The sequence below is a fragment of the Leptinotarsa decemlineata genome, unplaced genomic scaffold (assembly GCF_025532065.1).
Source record: "Leptinotarsa decemlineata unplaced genomic scaffold, Ldec_3_MD MMD2_P_RNA_scaffold_2, whole genome shotgun sequence".
NCBI classification, from domain to species: Eukaryota; Metazoa; Arthropoda; class Insecta; order Coleoptera; family Chrysomelidae; genus Leptinotarsa; species Leptinotarsa decemlineata.
The window spans coordinates 20,507,847-20,529,598 of NW_027412529.1; the positions used below are offsets into that span (position 1 = coordinate 20,507,847).

The window sequence follows — 21,752 nt, forward strand, 5'->3', positions numbered from 1 at the left end:
GCTGTGATTTTATATGTAGGTTCCTTTTATATTAGAGATATGCAGTAAGAAAGGATTTTTGAGTATTCCAACTAGTGTGTCCATGAAACAAAATTATCTCTTCATCACTGTTTCTCCATGCCCTTAAATTTCCGGTGGGTGAATTTATATTCAGTATCAGCATTGCATTGCACCCATGCGGAGCCGGTGCGGGTTGTTAGTCTTTTATAGGAGGGATTCGCTTTTATACATACTCATCAATTATCTTAGGCAAATCTCACCTTACACATCAGATTTGAAATATCGAACAAGTTAGAGTGACTCCATCTCGTATACAGCAGGCTGTTTGTTTTTGCATTGGAAAAAAATTCTTGACTCACCGATACGACATGGAAGATATTGTTTAAATTTGGCAGAAGAACAGATCAACTGAGGAACTTCCACGAAGCCTGACGCTGGATCAGAATTCAACAGAGGAGTGAAAATGTTTCTTTAAAAAAAATCTACTTTTACTTACTTTCCGCTTTGTCTACCAAAAGATTACAAATCATAATGATTTGCCTATGTGATGATCACTTAATGATATCTCGGGCTGGAACTTCGAGAATAATTAGTTTTCCTTGCTATATAAGTGAATTTTGGAATATATTTGAGTCACTATAAGGAATACTCCTTCCCATACGTATGAATAGAAGTATTCAGAACTCAAGATTTATTTTCTCATTTACACATTCCCAAATGTATTGAATTATATTATATCAACGATATTGAAAATGTTATTCCTTGGCCTGATTCAAGAATTCCCAACAATGGGAAAGCATGCACCTGCCCTTTCGTGGTCCATCCTTGTGAGCTAGCTTCAGGTAAATTTCAATCAATATCGTTTCAACCTATCCAATACCGCCGTCGTCTTTTTCTTGGATGGCATTCGCTATGAAATGGGTGACGAGCAGCTACCTGTTGTTTGGAAACCCGGTATAATCACCACAATGAAAATTGTGATATTATTCGCACAAACACATTCGAATTCACTACTACCGATAGGATGGGGCCTTGATGTGAACAAACAAGGTATATTGGGTTCCGTCTCCAATGTATTCAGCGGTAAATCACCCTTGAAATATTTCATGAGTTTTGCTGAGGATTTAAATACGAGAATATTGAATTTGAAGCAAGAGCTAATTCTGATTATAGCACGTCCATACAAAAATTAATTCATTGAATCAGAATCAGACATCCTGTGCCAGAAAATCGTTAGAAACTGAAACTATTGAACCTCATCAATAAAAGTGGTAATAATGCCACAATAAAGGTGGCTTATCATATGTGGGACCTTTATGAATTACTCACCCTTCGTGATACAGCCCCAGATAAATGGGTTATGAAGAAAACCAACAGTCTCGAAAGACTTTGATACATCGTCACTGGTTTCCGAAAAACCAACTTATCTGAAAATATATCAAGAGATGTAAAGAAATTCGTATATGCGAATATCAATGATATTCGACTATCTCTAAACTCTGAAGTATACCCATATGAGAGTCGAACTCATCAGCCTACTATGCTTATGAAAATTTCAAACACAACTATTATGATGAAGCTATGAGTGAGTCGATTATTGACTGCTCTCAGCAACCCAAGGTGAAGCTTCTAGCAAACACCAAATTATATGCCCTTATCCACCAATTGATCTGTTCAGAATGAATTATGATTGATTGAGTGATATGTAACTCACCATGGAATATTCGAAAATCATAAATGAAATACTCAACAATTTTTTCTGTTTTCCATTCTTTGATTCACCAAACTGTTAAATATACACAGATACGAATTGAAACATGATTCCGATTATAACTCATACAACATATTTAAAATATTAATCTAAAACAATTATCTGAAGCTACACATACGCCCTCATCCACATCTTCTAATTCCTGAGATTTGGAACTCCATGATTGCAATCAATATTTTTCTCTGGTATTCGGCGGTTGATAGGGGTATATGTTGAAAAGGAAAAGTTCAAGTCTGCATCAATCATAATCTCGCAGAACTCATCTAAATGTCTGCTTCCATACGAATATTCATGACATAGTGCCACACCAAGTTCATACTTCTCATTGAGCTCTAAAAGTTTCCGCACCTTTTCAGCATCGAAATATACACTCGTATCATAGTTTGATGAATGTATGACATCAAAACTCAATGCATCCACATATTTCTAGGAGAAAGAACTCTGAAAATACACAAATTGCATTCATTAGTTTGGAAATGATGTGGGAAAATTATCACTTGAAATAATTTGACATGTTTGAAGCCAATGAGGTGATACATATTCTATATATTTCCATAATATTTCCACAAAAGATTAGAGGTATACTTAAAACATTCAATATAACACATTGAATTTGACCAATCAACGGGTACTGGTACCAGAATAATCCTGTGAACTTTGACACACATAAGTAATCATGAATTTGCCTTCGGATGAATCCACTTCACGAATTATGTCTTCTGTGAATTGATCTGCGACACATTTCGGGAGCTATGATTCAAACCAAGTAATATTTTTCTCGTCCAATAAAACTTGTTGAATAAATTTAACATATGGTGTGGAATGCATTAACATTTTTTCAATTTTATAATATTCATTAATAACCAAAAATGTTATAAGGTCACTGCTCTGAAGCTTGACTTTATTGAATTATAGCTAAATTATTATTTTCAATGTCAAATTTCAAATTATCTATTTTCTCAAAATATAGTGAAACTACGGTTCAAAAGATATAAAATATATTCACCTCCGTGACAAGTGATGTTCACTTTTTGGATTAGTGGATACTCGCTGCTGACCTCGTCACGAATACTCATCAACTATTCGACTAGTCCTCGAACATAGCTCGAGGTACACGGTTGACATCATTCAAGGTCAAGGTGGCGTGATGGAGGGAGGTCCTAAATCGGCTGCAATCTACTACTACTCACTTTTTTCAAAATGACTAACGTTTCTGAAAGTAACTCTATTCCATTCTCGAAAACCAAAAATCCACTTATGAAAAGAACTTCAGATGAAACCATACGTTGAAAATTGTCCGAAAATTCAGTCGAGGTTGACATTTCCGTTTCAAACCTCTCGTCATACAAGTTATTGACCCTTCAGTGATTTATATTACACAATAACTTTGTTGAGTAAACTTCTCAGTTTGGCTTATACTACATTTCAGCAGATTCTTTATTGGTTCAGCTTGTTTTTTCGTTTTTTATAAGTTGAAATACCGAATAAACAGCAAGAAACACGGACTTTTTCGCGAAAAATATCTTTCAAAGGAAAAATAGCTCTCCAGATCTGATTTTCAAATTTTAGATAAATATTTGTATATCTTTATTGATCAGCTAATGCAAAATGGCAATCTTTTTTTTATTTCAACATTATCTACTGAATAACTTTTATTTTCGGGGTAGTTATTTAATTGTATTGATTCATCCCTAGTCAAAAATTCAAACCTAAACGTCCGCCTATGATGTCTTGAATCGATTCATTTCAATATTTTATAACTCTCTCCCTCTTATCCCAATTGCAGAATAAAGAAGTTCTTAATCTGATTATCGAATATATCCTAACAAAACAATTAACCCAGACGATAAGAAGTTAACTCTGCATTCATAAATAAATAACATCGAACGATTCCATTCAGTACTCGATGTGTTGTAGACGAAACCAAAATGGGTGATTACTTTAAAACGTAAGTGTTCTCTGAAGGTGGGTGGTATCGTATTTATACCTTCCATGAATGTGGTTTTCATTGCAGACATAGTTATGATGATATTGTACAAGTGGTCAGTATATCAAATTTACGAAAAAACTTCCCAGTTGAAGATGAAATAAACGCTCTGGATGTGACTTCTCTTGAAAGATTTTTACATATAGGTAAGTACCATTACCACAATATGCATATGTATATTGCCATATATCGAAGAAAATGATGAAATTCAGAAGCGCTGATATGAACGTTCACTTTCACTAAATCCGTTCGTAATGAATAGGGTGAAATATTCATGGTTTTTTGATAGCTTTCGATATTTCACAAATTGCTTCTGAACTATGAACACCTAGAAATATTTCTTTCTTATCAATCATAAAGCAATTTTGCATCGAACAGGCAGAGATCATTTTTAATTTAGACCAACTTTGAAGAAGTTTTAATAGTAGTTGCAATTTCAAACATATTTTTGCATTGATAATTACATTTTAGATTTTTTACCTTTTCTAGTATCAGATTCCCTACCATTTACTAAATTCGAGCAATAATAAAACAATATTTTGACATTTAGTTTCTTTTTCATTTCATCGCTTTCTATAGTAATTGTTATCAATTATTTTTCATCAAATTGTATGTTAAATAATAATTCATAATTTTCAGTTATCAAAAAACAAGAAAAAAGAGAATTAACTTTCGTTTGATTTCTTTATATGCTGTTTATTTTAGCTAACCCCATTATTGCTATCTCGAAAACGGTAAGACCAACAAGGCCAGTTGAATTGGACAGAAGTTTCCTATATTGGAGAACTGAAATAATTCCTTTCCAGGTCGAGAATATCAGTGGTTGCTTTTAAAATATTCGCCAAAAACTAGAATTGTCGAATTTTGTTTTTTGGCTCTGCCGCCTCCATTTCGAATGAAATGAAGAAAAGAGGGAATTTCAATACAACTTCATTATTTTCATTATCTGATATGAACCAATTTGCAATGCGATATTTCGTTCATTAGAAATCATCATCAACATATTTTTTTCAAATACGGGCCTGTATTCCGAGACATAAATGAATTTGTTATTGCGGTGGCGGCAAAAATCGATGAAAAAACTAGAGGTCTGATAAAAAAATAAAGTTGATGATGAAATCAAATGAACGAAACGTCGCATTGCAAACAGGTTAATATCAGATCATAACGAATGTGAAACAGTATTGAAAGTTTCTCTATATTTTTTATATCATTCGAAAAGGGAGCGGGAGAGCCAAAAATCGAAATTCAACAATTCTAGTTTTTGGCGAATATTTCAAAAAAAACAATGATATCCTCGATCTGACAACCGTTTCCGAAATAGCAATAGTGGAATCAGCTATAAAAACGGCCTATATTTGTGATAAAAATTCATTGAATCGGCATAAATATGCACTAAAACGTAAAGAATATCTTTTGTCAAATTCATAGGATCATAGTATATTCATTCGTTTCAAAGTATTTTCAATCAATATCTGATGACCTCTCCATTATGTTTCCCATTTATTATGGAGAGGAAGCCATACAAAAAATTCTAGCAAAATAACCCTGCACTTTGGTTCTTTTCAATTTTTCAAGATTTTCTTCCGTCAAGACATATATAATTCATCTTCAAGCAGTATCAAATGACCTGCTAAAAAGTTAGCATGGAATTGTGGTCTAATATTCTAATGTGCAAGACATCAATATTCAAACCCCACACTGGTTTGAATTTCGGTTATCATCGGTAAGATGTCGAATCGCCATAAGGCTTTTGCTTGGAATTGAATTATTGGATATATGTGAGACTAGGACTTAACTGAATGTGTTCTGAATTGTCACTACGTTTGAATTTTGAATATAATTATCCACTAAACACTTGAAGTTTATCAAAGAGGATGTTGTAATATCTTTCAATACCTTCTCAAATGACGATCTATAGATACCTCGAGAATAGGATAGGAATATCACATCTCTGACACCACGTATTATCTCGAAGAAAAAACGGATGTAACAGCGTAATTATATTTGGAATTTTCTACAATGAAAACTTGTGCTGAGAGGCGAATACTTTTTGGATCTCATCTGGGAGTCAATAAAATATATTTCGGGGAGAGATGGACATCCTCGTTGAGCTTAGATCTTTCAGTCCTACAGTAACTCTATAATATCCTGTAAACATTCAAATGATTATTAACGAGAATTCCCGAAGTACAAATAAATGATAGTTATCTTAAATTGACCGCTTAGAATAAATCAGTCTGGAAAATTCACCAAACTACAACGAACGAGAAGGATTGAACGTCAAAAATGTTGCCAGTTGAAACTAAAGCACACTCTTGAAACAAATTTCATAATTGAAGTTACGAAGCTGTTAAGGACAGATGATGAAAAGCTAGTACGATATGAAACATTACAATGCGCAAAAAAATATATATTTAGGGCTATAATCAGTCTCGAGTTATCTTTGATTGAACGATTAGTCTCAACTCGGCTACCATAAATTTTTTTTTAATACGATCCTGTCTCTTTTATTACAAGAATAGATAGAGCGATGAAATCACAATTCAGTGGTATATCTCAGTTGATATTTTTATAGCGTTTCATTTAAAATAAATAGAGTGACATCAGTGAAAACAATTTTCAGTTACTGTCCCCTGTCATTAGTTCTTTTGTAAATTGTTTCGATTTCTTTAAAACTATTGACCAACATTCGTATTCTTCACTTTTGACTGACTGATTTCTCTTGAATCAATTTTTATGGGAAATATTTTTATTATTCTCAATTCTGTGAGTAACGAAAATATTAGGTTTTGATCAAAATATGATTGTTGTTCAATTTGGTTCAATTAAATAACATATCACTTCATTTACCATTTTTCAACACGTAGGCTTTGCTTCGTTTCTATGGCGGAAAAAGAAAAGAGTTGTTTATATTTGTTGAGAACTGTCAAACGTCTATGCAAATAGAAATCTTCTTTTGGCAAGAAACATGTATCATGAGCTATACCCGAATAATCGTTTTCCCATTATTTGAATGCTAGAGGATTAGAAAGAAATTTGACAAAAATAGATGTAGAAAAAGCCTTGTTAATGGAAATGTGAGGAACCAAATAAATCTTTCGGGTAAGCGAATATTACCGCATAAAGATTGTCAAAATGAAAAAAATACCTTTTTTTCAATTCAGGATTGTTTTCTACGAAAAATTACCTACAAACTAGGGGTTTCTGTAAAATATACCTGGAAGGTTTTAAAGAAGGACAAAACAAATGCTACATGACAAGCAAAGTTCATCACCCTAATTAAAGGGATTACGGAAAGAAAGTAATTACGATTTGCAAATGGTTAAAACGTAGAAATAGAGATGAACGATTCAATATTCACCAACAATGGTTGGATTAACAATAACATTCTTCTAGGTAGAATAATACAAATGAACAATTACTGTATAAGAAGAAAAGAATTTCCCTGAAAAGGTTCGGAATGAATGGTTGGTTGGGAATTTTGAAAATATTCATACTAGTTCCTTTCTTTTACGATGCACATTTGAATGGTGAATTGTACATGCTTTATCCAATGAGTTTGATGGCTATTTAGATGAATTGCAACTAAACATCCGCCGTGAAATACAATATTTCACCAAGACTGTGCCCCTCCTCATAATACAGCAATATTAAGAATACGATATTACCAACGAAATAAACTTTTTTCGACACTCTTTGTACGTATATCGACCCTAAAATTGCTGTTTTTGGATTTTCAAGAATACAATTGTTATTTCAGAAAATATAAAGAAATGAAATAGAAAGTTTTATTGTATTCTGAATGTACTATAACGGTGTAACAATAAATCGTTGAATGAAAGTTTCGTTTCATCACGGCCACCATCAACTCAATTTTGTCAGATACTGACCTATCTCTTCCATTACAAATATTGATTAAGCAATGAAATCACAATTCAGTGATACATCAAACTTAATATTTTCAAAGCGTGTCAGCGTGACGACAATCAAACAAAATAGCAATTTATTTCATATTACGTTTTTTGAGGAGAACAAAACCAATACAAAATGTCAAATTACATTGGATGCTTCAATTAACGGCCTTTTCGTTGAATGCACATGAATTGTATGTCCATATAATTTCTGTGGCAATTTTCTAGCATGATGGGTGTTGTGCTTCAACATATATCTCTAATTTTTTGTTTGAGATGGTCGATATCTGTCAAAAAACTTTATCCTTTATGTACAAAATATCTGAAGGAATAAGGTCTGGGGATCGAGCTGGCCAGGCAATTGCTCCATTGTTTCCAATCCATTTTTTGGCAATATTGCATCTGAATGTTCCCCTACCGTTTCATGGGAAGGGCACCGTTTTGTTGGAAATATTGTAATTCACAACAGATGTTCAGTGGCAATTTATCTAAGTAGCCGCACAACTCATTGGATAAAAAATGTTTATACAATTCGCCGTTGAATTTTTGATCGTGAAAGGACATACCTAGTATGTTAAATCCTAAAATACTCAACCAAACATTTATTCCGAACCTTTCTTATTACTTATATGTTACTATTACTATTTTTTTTCACCGTAGTGTGCGCTGGTCAGGCCTTATCCCCCGAAGCCCCGATACATTCGGGAGGGCGCGCCAGCATAATCAACCAATGACCACTCCCCACACCGTGGGGTAAGTGATCATTGGGTCCGAGAATCATGTGCCCTGAGCAAACGCAGTGAGCCAAGAATGACAGCCTTCTGCATCTGTGCGGCTAAGATTTCTGCCTTAGTGCGGCAAGCCGGTATGATTTTGAGATTCGAGAGTATAGAAGACATCATTCCACCAAGGACTCCAACAATCAGAACGACCATCTTGACAGAGTGATCTGGATAGAGTCTGCGGAGTTCGAAGAGAAAATCTCGATATTTTATCCGTTTTTCCTCCTCTTTTCTGACGATATTCGTCTCGCCAAGAGCTGAAAACTCTACGACAAATATCGTTTTGGTTTGGTGGTCGTGAAGGACTACATCAGGGTGGGGAACGAATAGTTCCAATAAATTCGGCACTTCTCGTTCCCCACAACGGATTCAATATCCCTCGGAGCGTAGGGCAACACCGGTGTGTCGTCAATACCGTAAGAGTGCCGTATATGGTAATATAGCACTCTTAGAGCCGCGTTATGTCGATGGATATAGGCCGAGACCGCATATGCTGGACATGCTGATAGCAAGTGCATTAGGGTCTCGGGCGTCTCGGGCGCCTATTATTATTATTATTATACTATACTTATTACTATTATATGTTTGTATTATTCTACCTATAATTTGTGTTTGTTCTCTTCAATAGTTATTCATGACACGAGTGTTAAAAGTAAGGTTTGTGAGTGAAAAAATTTGCGAAACCAGCGTAGCGATTGAGCAATTTCACGAACAAAATAAAACTTACTTTTAAAACAAATATCATACAAAGTTTGTTGTATAACTGTCCTGTTTTCATAATGAAATAGATAAATTTAATATTTCTATAAAAAACACATTTTGACATTTCTTGTCAGGTAATTATTTTCATGTTTTCGCCTTTGCTGTGAAGTGGCCGTGTCAGGTGATGCCGAATCACTTGGTTCCCAACAAACAGTATTGTTTACAGCTCAAAAGTTTTATTTAAAGTCACATTTAAAGTTCTTGCTGGTGTTTAATGTATAGATTTGTAACAGAATTTTATTGTATCTATATCTATTATTCATAATAAAACTTCTTTGAAAATTGAATGATTATGTTTTATTTATTACTATTTGGTAGAAAAAAAAATCGTGTTGTAAATACTTTCAACACGATACTTTGTAAACAACATTTTCAATACTCTTGACAACCGTTAAAAATATCATTTTTAATGATTGTGGGCAATTTTTCGAAAAGAATTATCTTGATTAGAATGATGTGTAGCTGGCCAATCCAGAATTGAACAAAAACAGCTTTTATCAGGTGATATTTGCTTATTCAAAACATGTGTTTGGTTCCTTACAAATCCAGTTACAACACATTTTCTAGTTTTATTTCTATCAAATGCACCACAATCTCCCAAAATTCTTTCTGATCGTCTAAACATTTGAATGTTCGGAATAAGGCGATTTGAGTACAGCTTGTCAAATCTAAGAAGAGACTTGAGAAATCTTCCTCTCTTTCATCTCTCACTCTCAGTGTCTTTTGACGAACGCTGATCTAGGAGAAGCTTTCTGAATTCCGGACTGAAACGGACTGTATTTTACACATTCGAAAAACTGATTCTTTGTTCCTTTCCATTTCGAAAGCATGCAATCATTTGTGTTACTTTGTATTTTATATTTTTTCCAGTCATCTACATGACAACATACCTTCCAGAAGATTTTTTACTTAAATACAATAATTTTTTAGATGAATCGATCAATGCAGATGACGATGAAGATTCCTCGTTGCAAAGGCTATCCTTAGCACACGAAAGGCTCCATTCGATGCCCAAGATATTTTTGGACGAAATGTCATCACATGTGAAGATTTTGGATATCAGTCACAATGAATTCGAGTGAGTCACATTTCATGATGTCAATATAATTTCAGTCATTAAATAATGCATACTAATTTTCAGAAAATTGGATTTTTTAAAAGAGTTTACGCAACTCACCAATTTCATTTGCGACCACAACGAGATAACCACTAGAACTGATATTCCATATCTTCCTAAGTTAGAGTTACTTTGGATGAACCATTGTAAGGTGAGATGATTATCCAATTGAGTCATGATGAAAAGATGTGATTTTCTTGTAAGTGATATAAATTACATCTGCTTTCAAATATAAAAACAATGAATCTAAGATCCGGGGGAAGATCGACCTTCATCCATCAGATAATCACAATCAGATGATAATATTTTTTCTCAAATATAATTCTTTTAAAAAATGCCTATGATAATTTGCCTATCGAAAAGGTCATATAGCTATTTTCAATTGAATTAATTTTATTCAATTTTCTATCATCACCTTCATTCTTCACATTACCGAATCTCAACTGATAGCATTTAACACACAGAATATGCCTAAGTAGGCTTGCCTACTTATTTCTGTGCATGCCAAGCAAATGTGAACAGGTAAGTCAAGAAATTGATATCATAATTAAGAAATTAAAATGTTTGTTTGAAGGTGATTGACAATTTTTGGGAAAGAAAGTTTTTGGCTTTCTACTACTCCATCTTGATACTTCCTTACTTTCTTTGGAAGACTCCCTCATCCTTCTTTTTTTTGTATCAAGATGAAGTAGTAGAAAGCCAAAAACTTTCTTTCCCAAAAATTAATCACTCCTAAAAAATATAACCCCTTCAATTCAAATAGTGATTGTCAATGTTTCACGATAAATATCATTAGTTCGGACTTCCATTGTCTGATATTATATAAAATGATTTGAAATCCCTGAAAGAACTAAAAAAAAAATTAAACATGAATACGTGAAAATAACAATTATATTACGCAAAAAAACCTGAAATGAAAAAAAACAAGTGAAAATAAAATTGAACAAAAAAAAATTCAAGAGATTCCAAGCCAAGTTACTTCACGACGTTTCAATTGTTAGTATCCACAATCGTCTTCGGGTGATGACTGAACTGATTTCTCCGAGAGATGACTATTTATGGGTCTTTGAGTACTTTCACTTATCCCCGCTTTCCATTTGACGCTTCACTGGTTTAATGGGAGATGACCGTTTGGCGGGAGGTGGCCATTTTTCACTTGATGATGGCTTTCCATTTGTTGCGTATCTCTACGCAACTTGGCTGAATACGTTGTCGGACAACATGTATGCGGCTTCTTTGAATTTCCTCCTAAACCGATGTTCCTATCTGTATATAATCTCAGCTTGGGACCACTCGATGTTAACATGCTCTGATATTCCTGATTTGCTGGTTTCCCCTCGCTGTGTGTGTTTCTTGTGCTCCGCAATACGAACATTTCACCAATATAGGATTTTCGCACTCACAGGGTAACCGGTAAATGCAATTCTTGGAATCGCAGTCTGCGTTTGGTGGCCTGGTTTTCGTGAGCCTGCTACGGATAGTCTTTCCGGATCTGAAGCAGGTTCTGATGTTGTATTTGGAACTAGTTCTTCTTATCCTTTCCGATAATCATCTGATTATGATGGCTTCTCTTCCTTATCGACTGATGAAAGTTATTTCAAAATACGTTCTTTGATATTGAATGATCCGAAGATTATTATTTAGATTGAAAGGGTTATATTTTCAGGAGTGATTAATTTTTGGGAGAGTCTGAAAGTTACTCCTTTGCATGATCTACGCATCTATGTATAGAATTACTTCTTTTGGAATTGATCGCTTCCTTCCTTTCTCTGAAAGATTCCCATATTTCTTTATCAAGATGGAGTAGAAGAAAGCCAAAAAGTTTCTTTCCCATCATTATTTAGTGTCCGATGATTCCGATGACGATTCATAAGTAATACTTATATTTTCCCGCTTTACGGCATTCATTCAATTAAAAATAATAAATAAATTATTCTTTATTCAATTTTGAATAGAGAATACAGATTTTTATATAATTTTAAAATTTTATAAGTCAGCTTCTGAATTTAAAAACATTCTTGGATTATTTTTTTATCAATAAATTAAATCATTTATTTTTTATTATTTTACAGCTGTAAGTATATATAATAAGAAATAATACAAAAAATGTAGTCGAAATCAGTATAATAAATTAGAGTTCAACATTACTGTCGAGTGTATAAACAAATGCTGTCTGTCTCACTCACATGTAGATACACAAGCATGCGCACTAGGATACATTTAACGGATCTCGGATGCTCTACTTTCTCTCGCGCCTATCAAATAGCACCAATTCCAAAACTTCATAGCTTCATAGCTTCATATTTCATGTACGTTTGTTTGCAGGCAACCACATACGATTGATTTTGTAATTAAAATATTTTACTAAGTCTCGAGCTGTGGCGCTTGATATTTCTAAGGCTATTGACCGAGTATGAGAGTTTGCTGACCAAACTTCGATGCTATGGCTTATGGCTTATCGGATCATTTTTCTGTAAGGCTCTTCAGCTTCCTGCGAGTGACCGTCGATGGATGTCTCTCGAATTCTTTTACCATCAACGCTGGTGTTCCCCATAAATCTATATTGTCTCCAACCCTCTTTTTATTGTATATCAACGACTTATTGGAAAAAAATAAAAATCCAATATATTGCGTTTCTGACGACGGCACATTTGTCCCGTCATTACATGGATTCCAGGACATCGGTTGCGGATGCACATCTTCACCGGCAGCAGGAGGGTGCATATCTTAATGAGAATCTAAAGTCATTCCGAATTGGGGTGAAGGTTACCAGGTCAATTCAGTGCCAATTCAGTTTTCTCCAAAACGATAAATGTCTCCGAACCAGATATAATACTGTTAGGTCAAACAGTTATGCTTTCTGCTTCGATAAGTTTGTTAGGGGTTAAAATGACCACCAATATTACTTGGCACAATCATGTCGCTGGAATTGCAAAGGCTGCTTCTCGAAAGCTTGGAATACTGTTCCGAACCAGAAAGCTGTACACACTTCAGCAACATTTGATGCTTTGTAAAGCTCAGATTAGACCTTCTTTGAAGTATTGTTCACATGTATGGTGCTCCGCCTCCAAACATATCCTGAAGCTGTTGGATTCCATCCAGAAGAGAGACAATTGCGTTATTGGAGACGCGAACTTGCAACCTTGATAGTCTGGAACATCGAAGAAAGAATGGAGATTTGTCTCTCTTCTATAGATACTTTCACGGGGAGTGTTCAAGTGACATTTGATTCCACCAAGAGCGGTACACATCAGAAATACGCGACGGACTGTGGCTGCTCATCGTTTTGAAGTTCAACTCAGTACACCTCGAACTTCACTGTCTGAGAACTCTTTCATTTGGAGAACTGCGCTCAGGTGGAATAAACTTCCCGAGAACGTTTTTTCAAATGTATTATTTGATCCCCATCGATTGAAATTCAATGTGAATCACTATTTTCGCCCAGACATCGCTCTAAGAACTCCTTAAAGATTTTCCTGTTGGGCTTGTGTTTTGTCCTTAAAAAAAGTTACTTATATTGACTTACCTGTTGACATCTGCTTGCCAGATAGTCATACACAAACGTCTTCACGTGATGGAGTCAAATGTGGATACTAGCAATCGAAACGTCATGAAGAAACTTGGCCTGAATTATTTTCATTCTAATTTTCAATTGTTGCTTGCTTGCTAGTAGTGAAAAGTTCTCATGTATTTCCCTATTTTGTATTCATGGGAATATTGTTTCATAAAATAAAAATATTACTTACTGAAGCTTCAATTAATATCAAACGTAATTATTTCAGATTGAAAAAATATTTCCATGGATACTGAAATTGCAAGAGTCTTGTCCCAGTTTGAAATACCTCTCATTGATGCAGAATCCTATGTCTTCTTCAAACTTGAACGATGTCGGTATCCAAGACAATAGCGAATATAGGTAAGAACTCATTCTGAGAACAGCTTTCATGAGAAATAATATGTATCTATTGTCCTTTGGAGGTTATATTATTTATGCGACTTCAACAATAATAATATGACCACAACAATAAAACACTGGATAGGTTCCATACAGAAGACAGTGAGGTATATAATTTGATAAATCGAATACAGCTGGTTCGATTTGATCATTTTCCAGTGGTGAACAAAATAAATGCTGCGGTATGCCACACTATACTTTTCTCAATCCCTTGCTGTTTTCATTCATAGTACAATTCCAGAATAGTACTAAATTTTCAGAAATATTATCGCATCAAAACCGAAACATTGTTGTCAAGGTTGTGATTCTATATATTTTATCATCATTTTTTCTCATCTTTTTAGTATAATTTCCGTAAGCCACTGCAAGAGACAGATTAAGGCAAAAACGTAGTCATTTCTGAGAATGTAGTGCCTACTCTTTTGGAATTAGTATAATATACTAAGTAATTAAGTAATGCTGTGGAAGATATCGATTCATATCAATCGTTCGATATTACAACAGGAAAGTGTTTCTCTGCATTGAGCGTTCATTTTTCGGCATTGCAAAGACGAACATTTTCACGGTTACCACATTTGCAAGCCCCTTATTTTATTAGGTATGTAAAACTTCAGAAGATTTACGTTAAGAAATTGCCGACGAGTGATATTGAAAAACTCTAGAAATGCTTCGAAATGTACGTGAATATTTCGAACAGAATCTTCATTATCATATAAACACAGCTGGTCATCAGTTTGAACATCCATCAACTAAGTGCGAATAACCATCTCAACAAATTCCGAACTATTGGGTGTAACTTTAAAATTCACAGATTGCTCTAACAGGAATTTTAATCACTTCAAGACAACATCTCACTTGATCACTCATACCTCTTAAAATTATTGTGGTGATTTTTACCTTCACTTGGGGATGGAAGTAACGAATCGAAACAACCAGAAAAGTATGTCCTAGTTCAATCAAAAATCGAGGGGTCCTCACGTTTTTCTGAATTGTTGATACTTTTACTGAAAATGACTGTTTTGTTTTCGTGTAATCATACTGAGCTCATTCTTATACTACTGCCATCGAATTTCATTTAGAAACGAATAAATGAAGAGTTTTTAGTTGTATTAGGCGCTTTGACTCTTCATATGCACTTGTGATGCACTGTTTGGAACCTTTGGTATAGTAATGAATATTACTTGAGTTTTATCCCAACACCAAACCGTTATTTAAACACCTCGATACGTGTTTCGATCACCAAGTGATCATCGTCGAGAGGAAGATTAAAGGAATAATCTTCCTCTTGAAGAAAGATTGAAATATTAATCTTCCTCTTGAAGATAATCACTTGGTGATCAAAACACGTGTCGAGGTGTTAAAATAACGGTTTGGTGTTGGAATAAAACTCCAGTAATACGCAATTGAAGAAAATGCTGCTGTTACACTTGGGGAAAAAAATCAAGAAGCCCACTTCGAAAATTGATGGAAAAAGGTACATATTTCAAAAATTGTTAATTTTCAAACTACAATCGAAAACCAATAATACTATGATCACATTGTCAAATTGAAAAATACTCAAACATTTTCATATTTTCCGCGGTTTTTGAGTAGATAACAAGCGTAGAAATTTTATCAAATTTTCTCGTACAATCATAGTTATGACATTTTTATATAACTTTTTGAGATACACAAAGTTGTTTTTTTAACTATATTCGATACTTTCAGTCTATTTCAAAACATTCGAGAAAAAATCTTTCCTTCTCCACCAACATCTCCCAAAATATTATCTTTGAAAAACTTTAAAAAATTACGTTCGCAGATTCCAATGGAATCAATAAAACAGAATGCAAATCAGTTCAGGGGACATCTTGGCAGACCTGTTGAGACACCTTAACATCTTTAACAATGATTGCTTTCAGTCATTTCAAATATAATCGACAGATATCTCAATTTCTTCAATATAACCCGTATAATCATCGTTTTGAAAAGGGGAAACTGCCGGATGTCGATCCTTGGGTGGTGGAGGGCAGTTTAACTGTCTACTTTCGTGCTTTTCAACATTCCAAAATCCAAGTGTAATTTTCCGAAGTCATCGATTATTTTCCACAGAATAATTTGTGACTGATATTCTGCTTTTTATTTTTCATCACCGTCCATGGTCATATTTCTGAATTTACTCAAGATTTTTTTCAGATTGTTGTGCATATCCTTGTTCCCTCATTTACTGCACCTGGATGATAAAAAAGTAACCACCAGAGAAAGAAGAAAGTCCAAAAAAATGTTACAAAGTTCTGTAATAGAAAGACTGGTACAGAAAACTCAAAAACACTTACCTATTTATTTAAGGGTGGCAGCCGAAAAAGTTTCGATGAAACTCTCAGAAACCTACAAAAGGATCCAAGAAAAAAATACCGTAATTTAGCTTTTGACACGTAGCAAATGACTTTTTTTTTATTAAATTGTTTTGTGAAACTGTCTATTCAATAAAAATCTGAAGTTATTGATAATCATGAACAGTGTGTATATAAATCCGTGTGTGCGTATTTGTTTGTGTGTGTTTGCGATTACGCAATGGTTGTATACTTTTTGATATATCATTGAACTCTCCCAGCGATTCGGTTTATATCTCCACAAAAAGTTATCCTTTCATGAGTGTAATAACTGCCATTGTGATAGTTAACGAAAAATATAATTTCATTCGTAAAGATCGGGGTCAGTCACTTGGTTTTTAGGTATCAATACTTTTCCAACAGAGTAAGCGTTGAATTTAATTTACAATTGTTGAACCTTATCGGCATCATGAAGATTATGTTTCTTTCGGCTAGACTAAACAAACGTATCCTGTTGATAAGTTATAATACTGGGAACGTAAAAATGCAAACTAAGAGTTTGCATTTCAGCTCCGTGGACAGGAAGTTCGGCCATATCTGAATAGGTGGGCACGAAAATTTATTTAAAATAAAAACTGACCAATGATTTCGATGAAAAGAAGATATCGGTCTTGAGTAGGAAGGGTTATGGAAAAATTCGGGAATATTAAATAAAAATCAGACCAATCAGGGGACGGTACAAGGGAGGAGTATTAGGAACAGTTTTTCAGACTTGAGAATACGAGGAAGTCGGTTAATTGACGTGTTGGCGATCGGACAGTTGCGAAAGAAGGTCGCGAAAGTCAGTTGCGGCAGATAGTTGCGGAAAGGGATTTTGCGAAAAGGGATTTTGCGATAGTGGAATTACGGTAAATTGCGGTCAATGAATTAATTGTGGTGTAGCATTTGGTGGCACTTACAACGTAGTTGTATTTCACACGGACACCGTACCAGAGAGGGAGCCCAGAACCCAGTATACTATCGTGAGTCAATTTGGATTTGTACTAGCCCCCATGTCGGTTTAGAGAGAGAGAGGATGTCATTTTGATTTTGTAATAAGTGTCTCATTTATGATGCACTGTTTGGAACCTTTGGTGTAGTAATGAATATTACTGGAGTTTTTTCCCAACACCAAATCGTTATTTTCAACACCTTTGAAACGAACTTTGCTGCCCCACCCTTCATGTCCAAAATTTCTGAAAAGATGGCATGGCATGTGCCAACATACCCTCACCAACTTCTCCAATAGTAATTCGACGATTCTCCATAACAATTATTGTCTTAGCTTTCTCAACATTTTCATTGGTTGTTGATGTGGTGGGGCGTCCAGGGCAGCACTCAATTCTATTTTAACACAAAATTTGATGCAAATTATTTTATGCATTTTATTCGATAGAAAAAAATCGCAAAACATGCAAAACATTTATAACTAAACTAAACATGCGCTGAAGAGCTGAAATTGTGAAATATTTTCAAACTAGTGTACCAGTATAAAAAAATCGTTAATCGAATGTACGTAGCCCTTGAAATTTTAACATTGAGCATATTTTTTGAGGTATGATGTATCAGTGTCAATTTTATATTGTTCTTTAAAAATATGAAAGACTTACTGATCCAAATTTGCCTATCAATTGAGAACTGAAGAAATTAATTACATTTTACATACTTATCGACAAATAAACTCGTGAGATATTCACAGCATTTTATTATTTACATAAAAATGACAAGATTCCACTGACTACTATCTCGAAGATAATTTCTGAACAGTTCCGGTCATCATTCAGATAATACAGACAGGTTTATTTGAACAATTATCAACAGAGGTATGTAACTCGTGAACAGACATAAGCCGATTAAAAACCTAATAAACTTCAAAACCAATATTATTGAAGGACGACTTGTTTTTGTTCATCAAATTCAATTTACTCAACCTCTTCAACTGAAGTTTTATTTGTCGTGGGCCAATGAACTCAAATATGTTTTCGATTCATACACACTGAAGTTTGTTTCGGCGAAACAATCTTTTCATAATCACCCATTCAGGCAGAGTCAACCAAAGTTTCAGCAAAATCAACTGAATATTATTTTTAATATTATTTCTATTGAAGTCATTTTTCAAATTCTCATAACATTTTTCATTTATGAACGGACTGAAATAAATCAAACACTGGGTGCCAAAAGGAGCTCACCACAAATTAGTGGAAACCGAACCCCAATCAATCGAACCATTTTTAAGCACCCACAAAGGCACAGGCAAAGTGACAAATGGAAAAAGACACAAAAATAATCAATGTCAAACGAAAATTTATGGAAAATACTGTTTTTGGACGTGTTGCGTACACTATTTTTGGCAACCATGTAGAATAACAAAACAATGAGACGCATTTCTCCATTATTTTCATTTGTGGAACAAAATTTCGAACATTTTAATTTGAAATAAATTTTGAAATTCGAACAGAAGGTACTAACAGAAACATTCTAATTCTTATTGGTAACAATATTTTTATGAAAATTCAAGCAATGGCTACTATTTCGTTGGAGTCAGAACAAGAAGGTAAAGTTTCCGTTTCTCATTGAATGTCTTCTTCTGATGATTTCAGAATGATCTTCGCGATTATAATATTGTTTGTAACATGATTGTCAGTATATCCCACAGCGACATTGGTAGACTTTCAGCCAAATTTGTGAAGTTTCCACCATTATCAGCAAATAACATTGAATGCTAATGGCCTGTGCAATTTCTTAAATTGGTAAATTTCTATATTCTGCGATTCTCGACTCAAGATTCCCAAAACTGGGGATACCAACAGGTTGAATCAAACATTTTGCTTTTTTGTAATTCACGAATAATCTGTTATGAGGAGTGTGGGATCGTTGAGAATATAAATATTGCCTATACATCAGCAGGTTTTCTCTCCCAATTACAAAAAAGTTATCTCAATATTTGGTTTGAAATCTGGTATTTTCACAAGCAACATGTCTTCCTTTGTTAAAATTACCTTCAGTATTAGATATGTTTCATTATTTGCTTCTCTAATGAATTTGTTGATCTGCTCGCTGTTAAAGACGTCTGAATACTCTATCCTCTATTCTGTTTTTTCTCTTTAAGAAATGCGATAACCTTCGAAAAAGTGGTTTACATTTTCGTCCACTAGAATGGTTCTTTTCAACAAAGAGTACACGCTCCACAAGGTAGATAATGTGACAGTTTTAATAGTTTTGCATTTCTTCATATTCATCCATTTCCAAAACAAATTATTAACGTTTCCGTACCTGAACTTTGATTTTCCAAGCAATAATTGTACTATAGCAACAGCTGCAACATTGGAAATTTCGTAAGAAACTCAGTATCGCTGCTGCTTTCCATACTTCATTGCGATTTTGAACAAAAACCATGCAAAATCACAAAAATCTAAATGTCAACTAATTATATGTCAAGTAGCTGTCAGTCGTAATTTCCCTACTATGATAATGATCAACTGCATTTATCAAAATCATACCTACCAAGATTTTCATATTAACAATGGCAACAATGATATGATTCTTCTCGGCAGACTCTGGGAAGTATGTATTTCCCGGACTATGACTACTTTCTCAGTAGCATTTTTTCGAGAGTTTTCTGGAGTTTGTACTTCCAGTCGGTTGCCGAACGTAAAATTTTTTCTCGAATATCTTAAGAAGACAAAAGTCAAAAAAGGATTTCGACAATAGTAGTTTTGGTAATTTAAAAATTATTAACGTAGTCGAAATGAAAGTATAGCGTATTACACTGGACCAACCAAGTAATAAAAAATCTAACATTTCGATTACAGTGGAAGATGTGGAATACTTGAGAAATTGGATTATTACTGAGTGTAACACAATCAGAAACCATCCTGGTGTTTTTGAAAGAGTTTGGAAGTCACTAGAAAGCCATAATTTTTCGAACAAGCATGCTGTGCATTTGACGTTTGTCCTGGATTGAAGGTAAACTTCGATAAATATATTATCAAAATATCTGATATCAGCGAAATAAAAGAATTACCATCGACTTCTCCTCACATATCGGAAAAAGCAGAAAATGCAGTAGGTGAAAATATATATAATATTTCGACATTATCCGAAAATATTTCGATTGCTTAGTAAGATATGGGTGGAATCTTAATTTTCAATGTGATGGAAACTAAAACAAAAGTACAACGAGCATTCACAATTACCGGCAAATACTATGAAATTAGTAGAAAATATATGCTTGGGCCATTGTTTTCGAAGGACATCTGCAATCGTATTAGTTGATGCCGGTGGTGATATAACTGCATTGAAACGTCATGATGGCTGGAAATCCAATTCAGTGGTGAAAGGCTACACAGAAAATTCAGTTCAGAGTAAAATCAGCATTTCAATACAATTTTTAACCCTATTGAGACTAGCAATAATGAAATAAATGTAAATATTTGTTTCATGATGAATTTTATCAGTTCGGACTTCCATTGACCAATATTACATAAAATGATTTGAAATCCCTGACAGCACCAAAGATTCAAAACAATAGCTAAAAATACAAATTATATTAAGCACAAAAAACCCTGAAATGAAATTATAGTGAAATAAAATACAAGTAAAAAATAGAACAACTGAACAAAAATTCCAAGCCAAGTCAAGCCAAGTTACCTCACGAAGTTTCGATTGTTAGTACTCACAATCGTCTTCGGGTGATGACTGGACTGATTCCTTCAAAAATAGTCAGTTATTTCTCGAAGGAATTAGTCCAGGTATCACCAGACGACGATTGTGGGTACTAACAATCGAAACATCATAGAGTAACTTGGCTTGAAATCTCTAAGTTTATTTGTTATATTTTTTACTTGTATTTCATTTCACCGTAATTTCATTTCAGGGTTTTTTTATTACTTTCAGCTATTCTTTTTGATTTTCAATTTATATTGGTTTTTTTAGGGATTTCAAATCATCTTATATAATATTAGACAATGAAAGTCCGAACTAATGAAATTCAAAATGTAAATATTCCTTCCACTTTCAGATAAGTCGGACCTGGAATGAAATTTCAAAGTGCACACTAAATAATCTTAATATTTTTGAGAAATCGGATTGAACACAATTATTTCGTTCAATA

The 21,752-nt window shown here is 34.0% G+C and overlaps 1 protein-coding gene and 1 long non-coding RNA gene across 2 annotated transcripts; both read left to right on the plus strand.

The window, feature by feature from the left end:
* Positions 1-3,560: 3,560 nt before the first annotated feature.
* Positions 3,561-16,778, plus strand: LOC111513079 (leucine-rich melanocyte differentiation-associated protein). Its single transcript, XM_023169237.2, has 6 exons — positions 3,561-3,719; positions 3,786-3,904; positions 10,147-10,294; positions 10,358-10,484; positions 14,116-14,249; positions 16,464-16,778. Exons 1-6 carry the CDS (start codon positions 3,700-3,702, stop codon positions 16,690-16,692), a joined length of 777 nt encoding a protein of 258 aa, XP_023025005.2. The 5' UTR covers positions 3,561-3,699; the 3' UTR covers positions 16,693-16,778.
* On the plus strand, positions 6,631-9,503 carry LOC141486787 (uncharacterized). Its single transcript, XR_012468049.1, has 2 exons — positions 6,631-6,863; positions 6,926-9,503. It is a non-coding gene; the product is annotated as an uncharacterized lncRNA (long non-coding RNA).
* Positions 16,779-21,752: the final 4,974 nt, after the last annotated feature.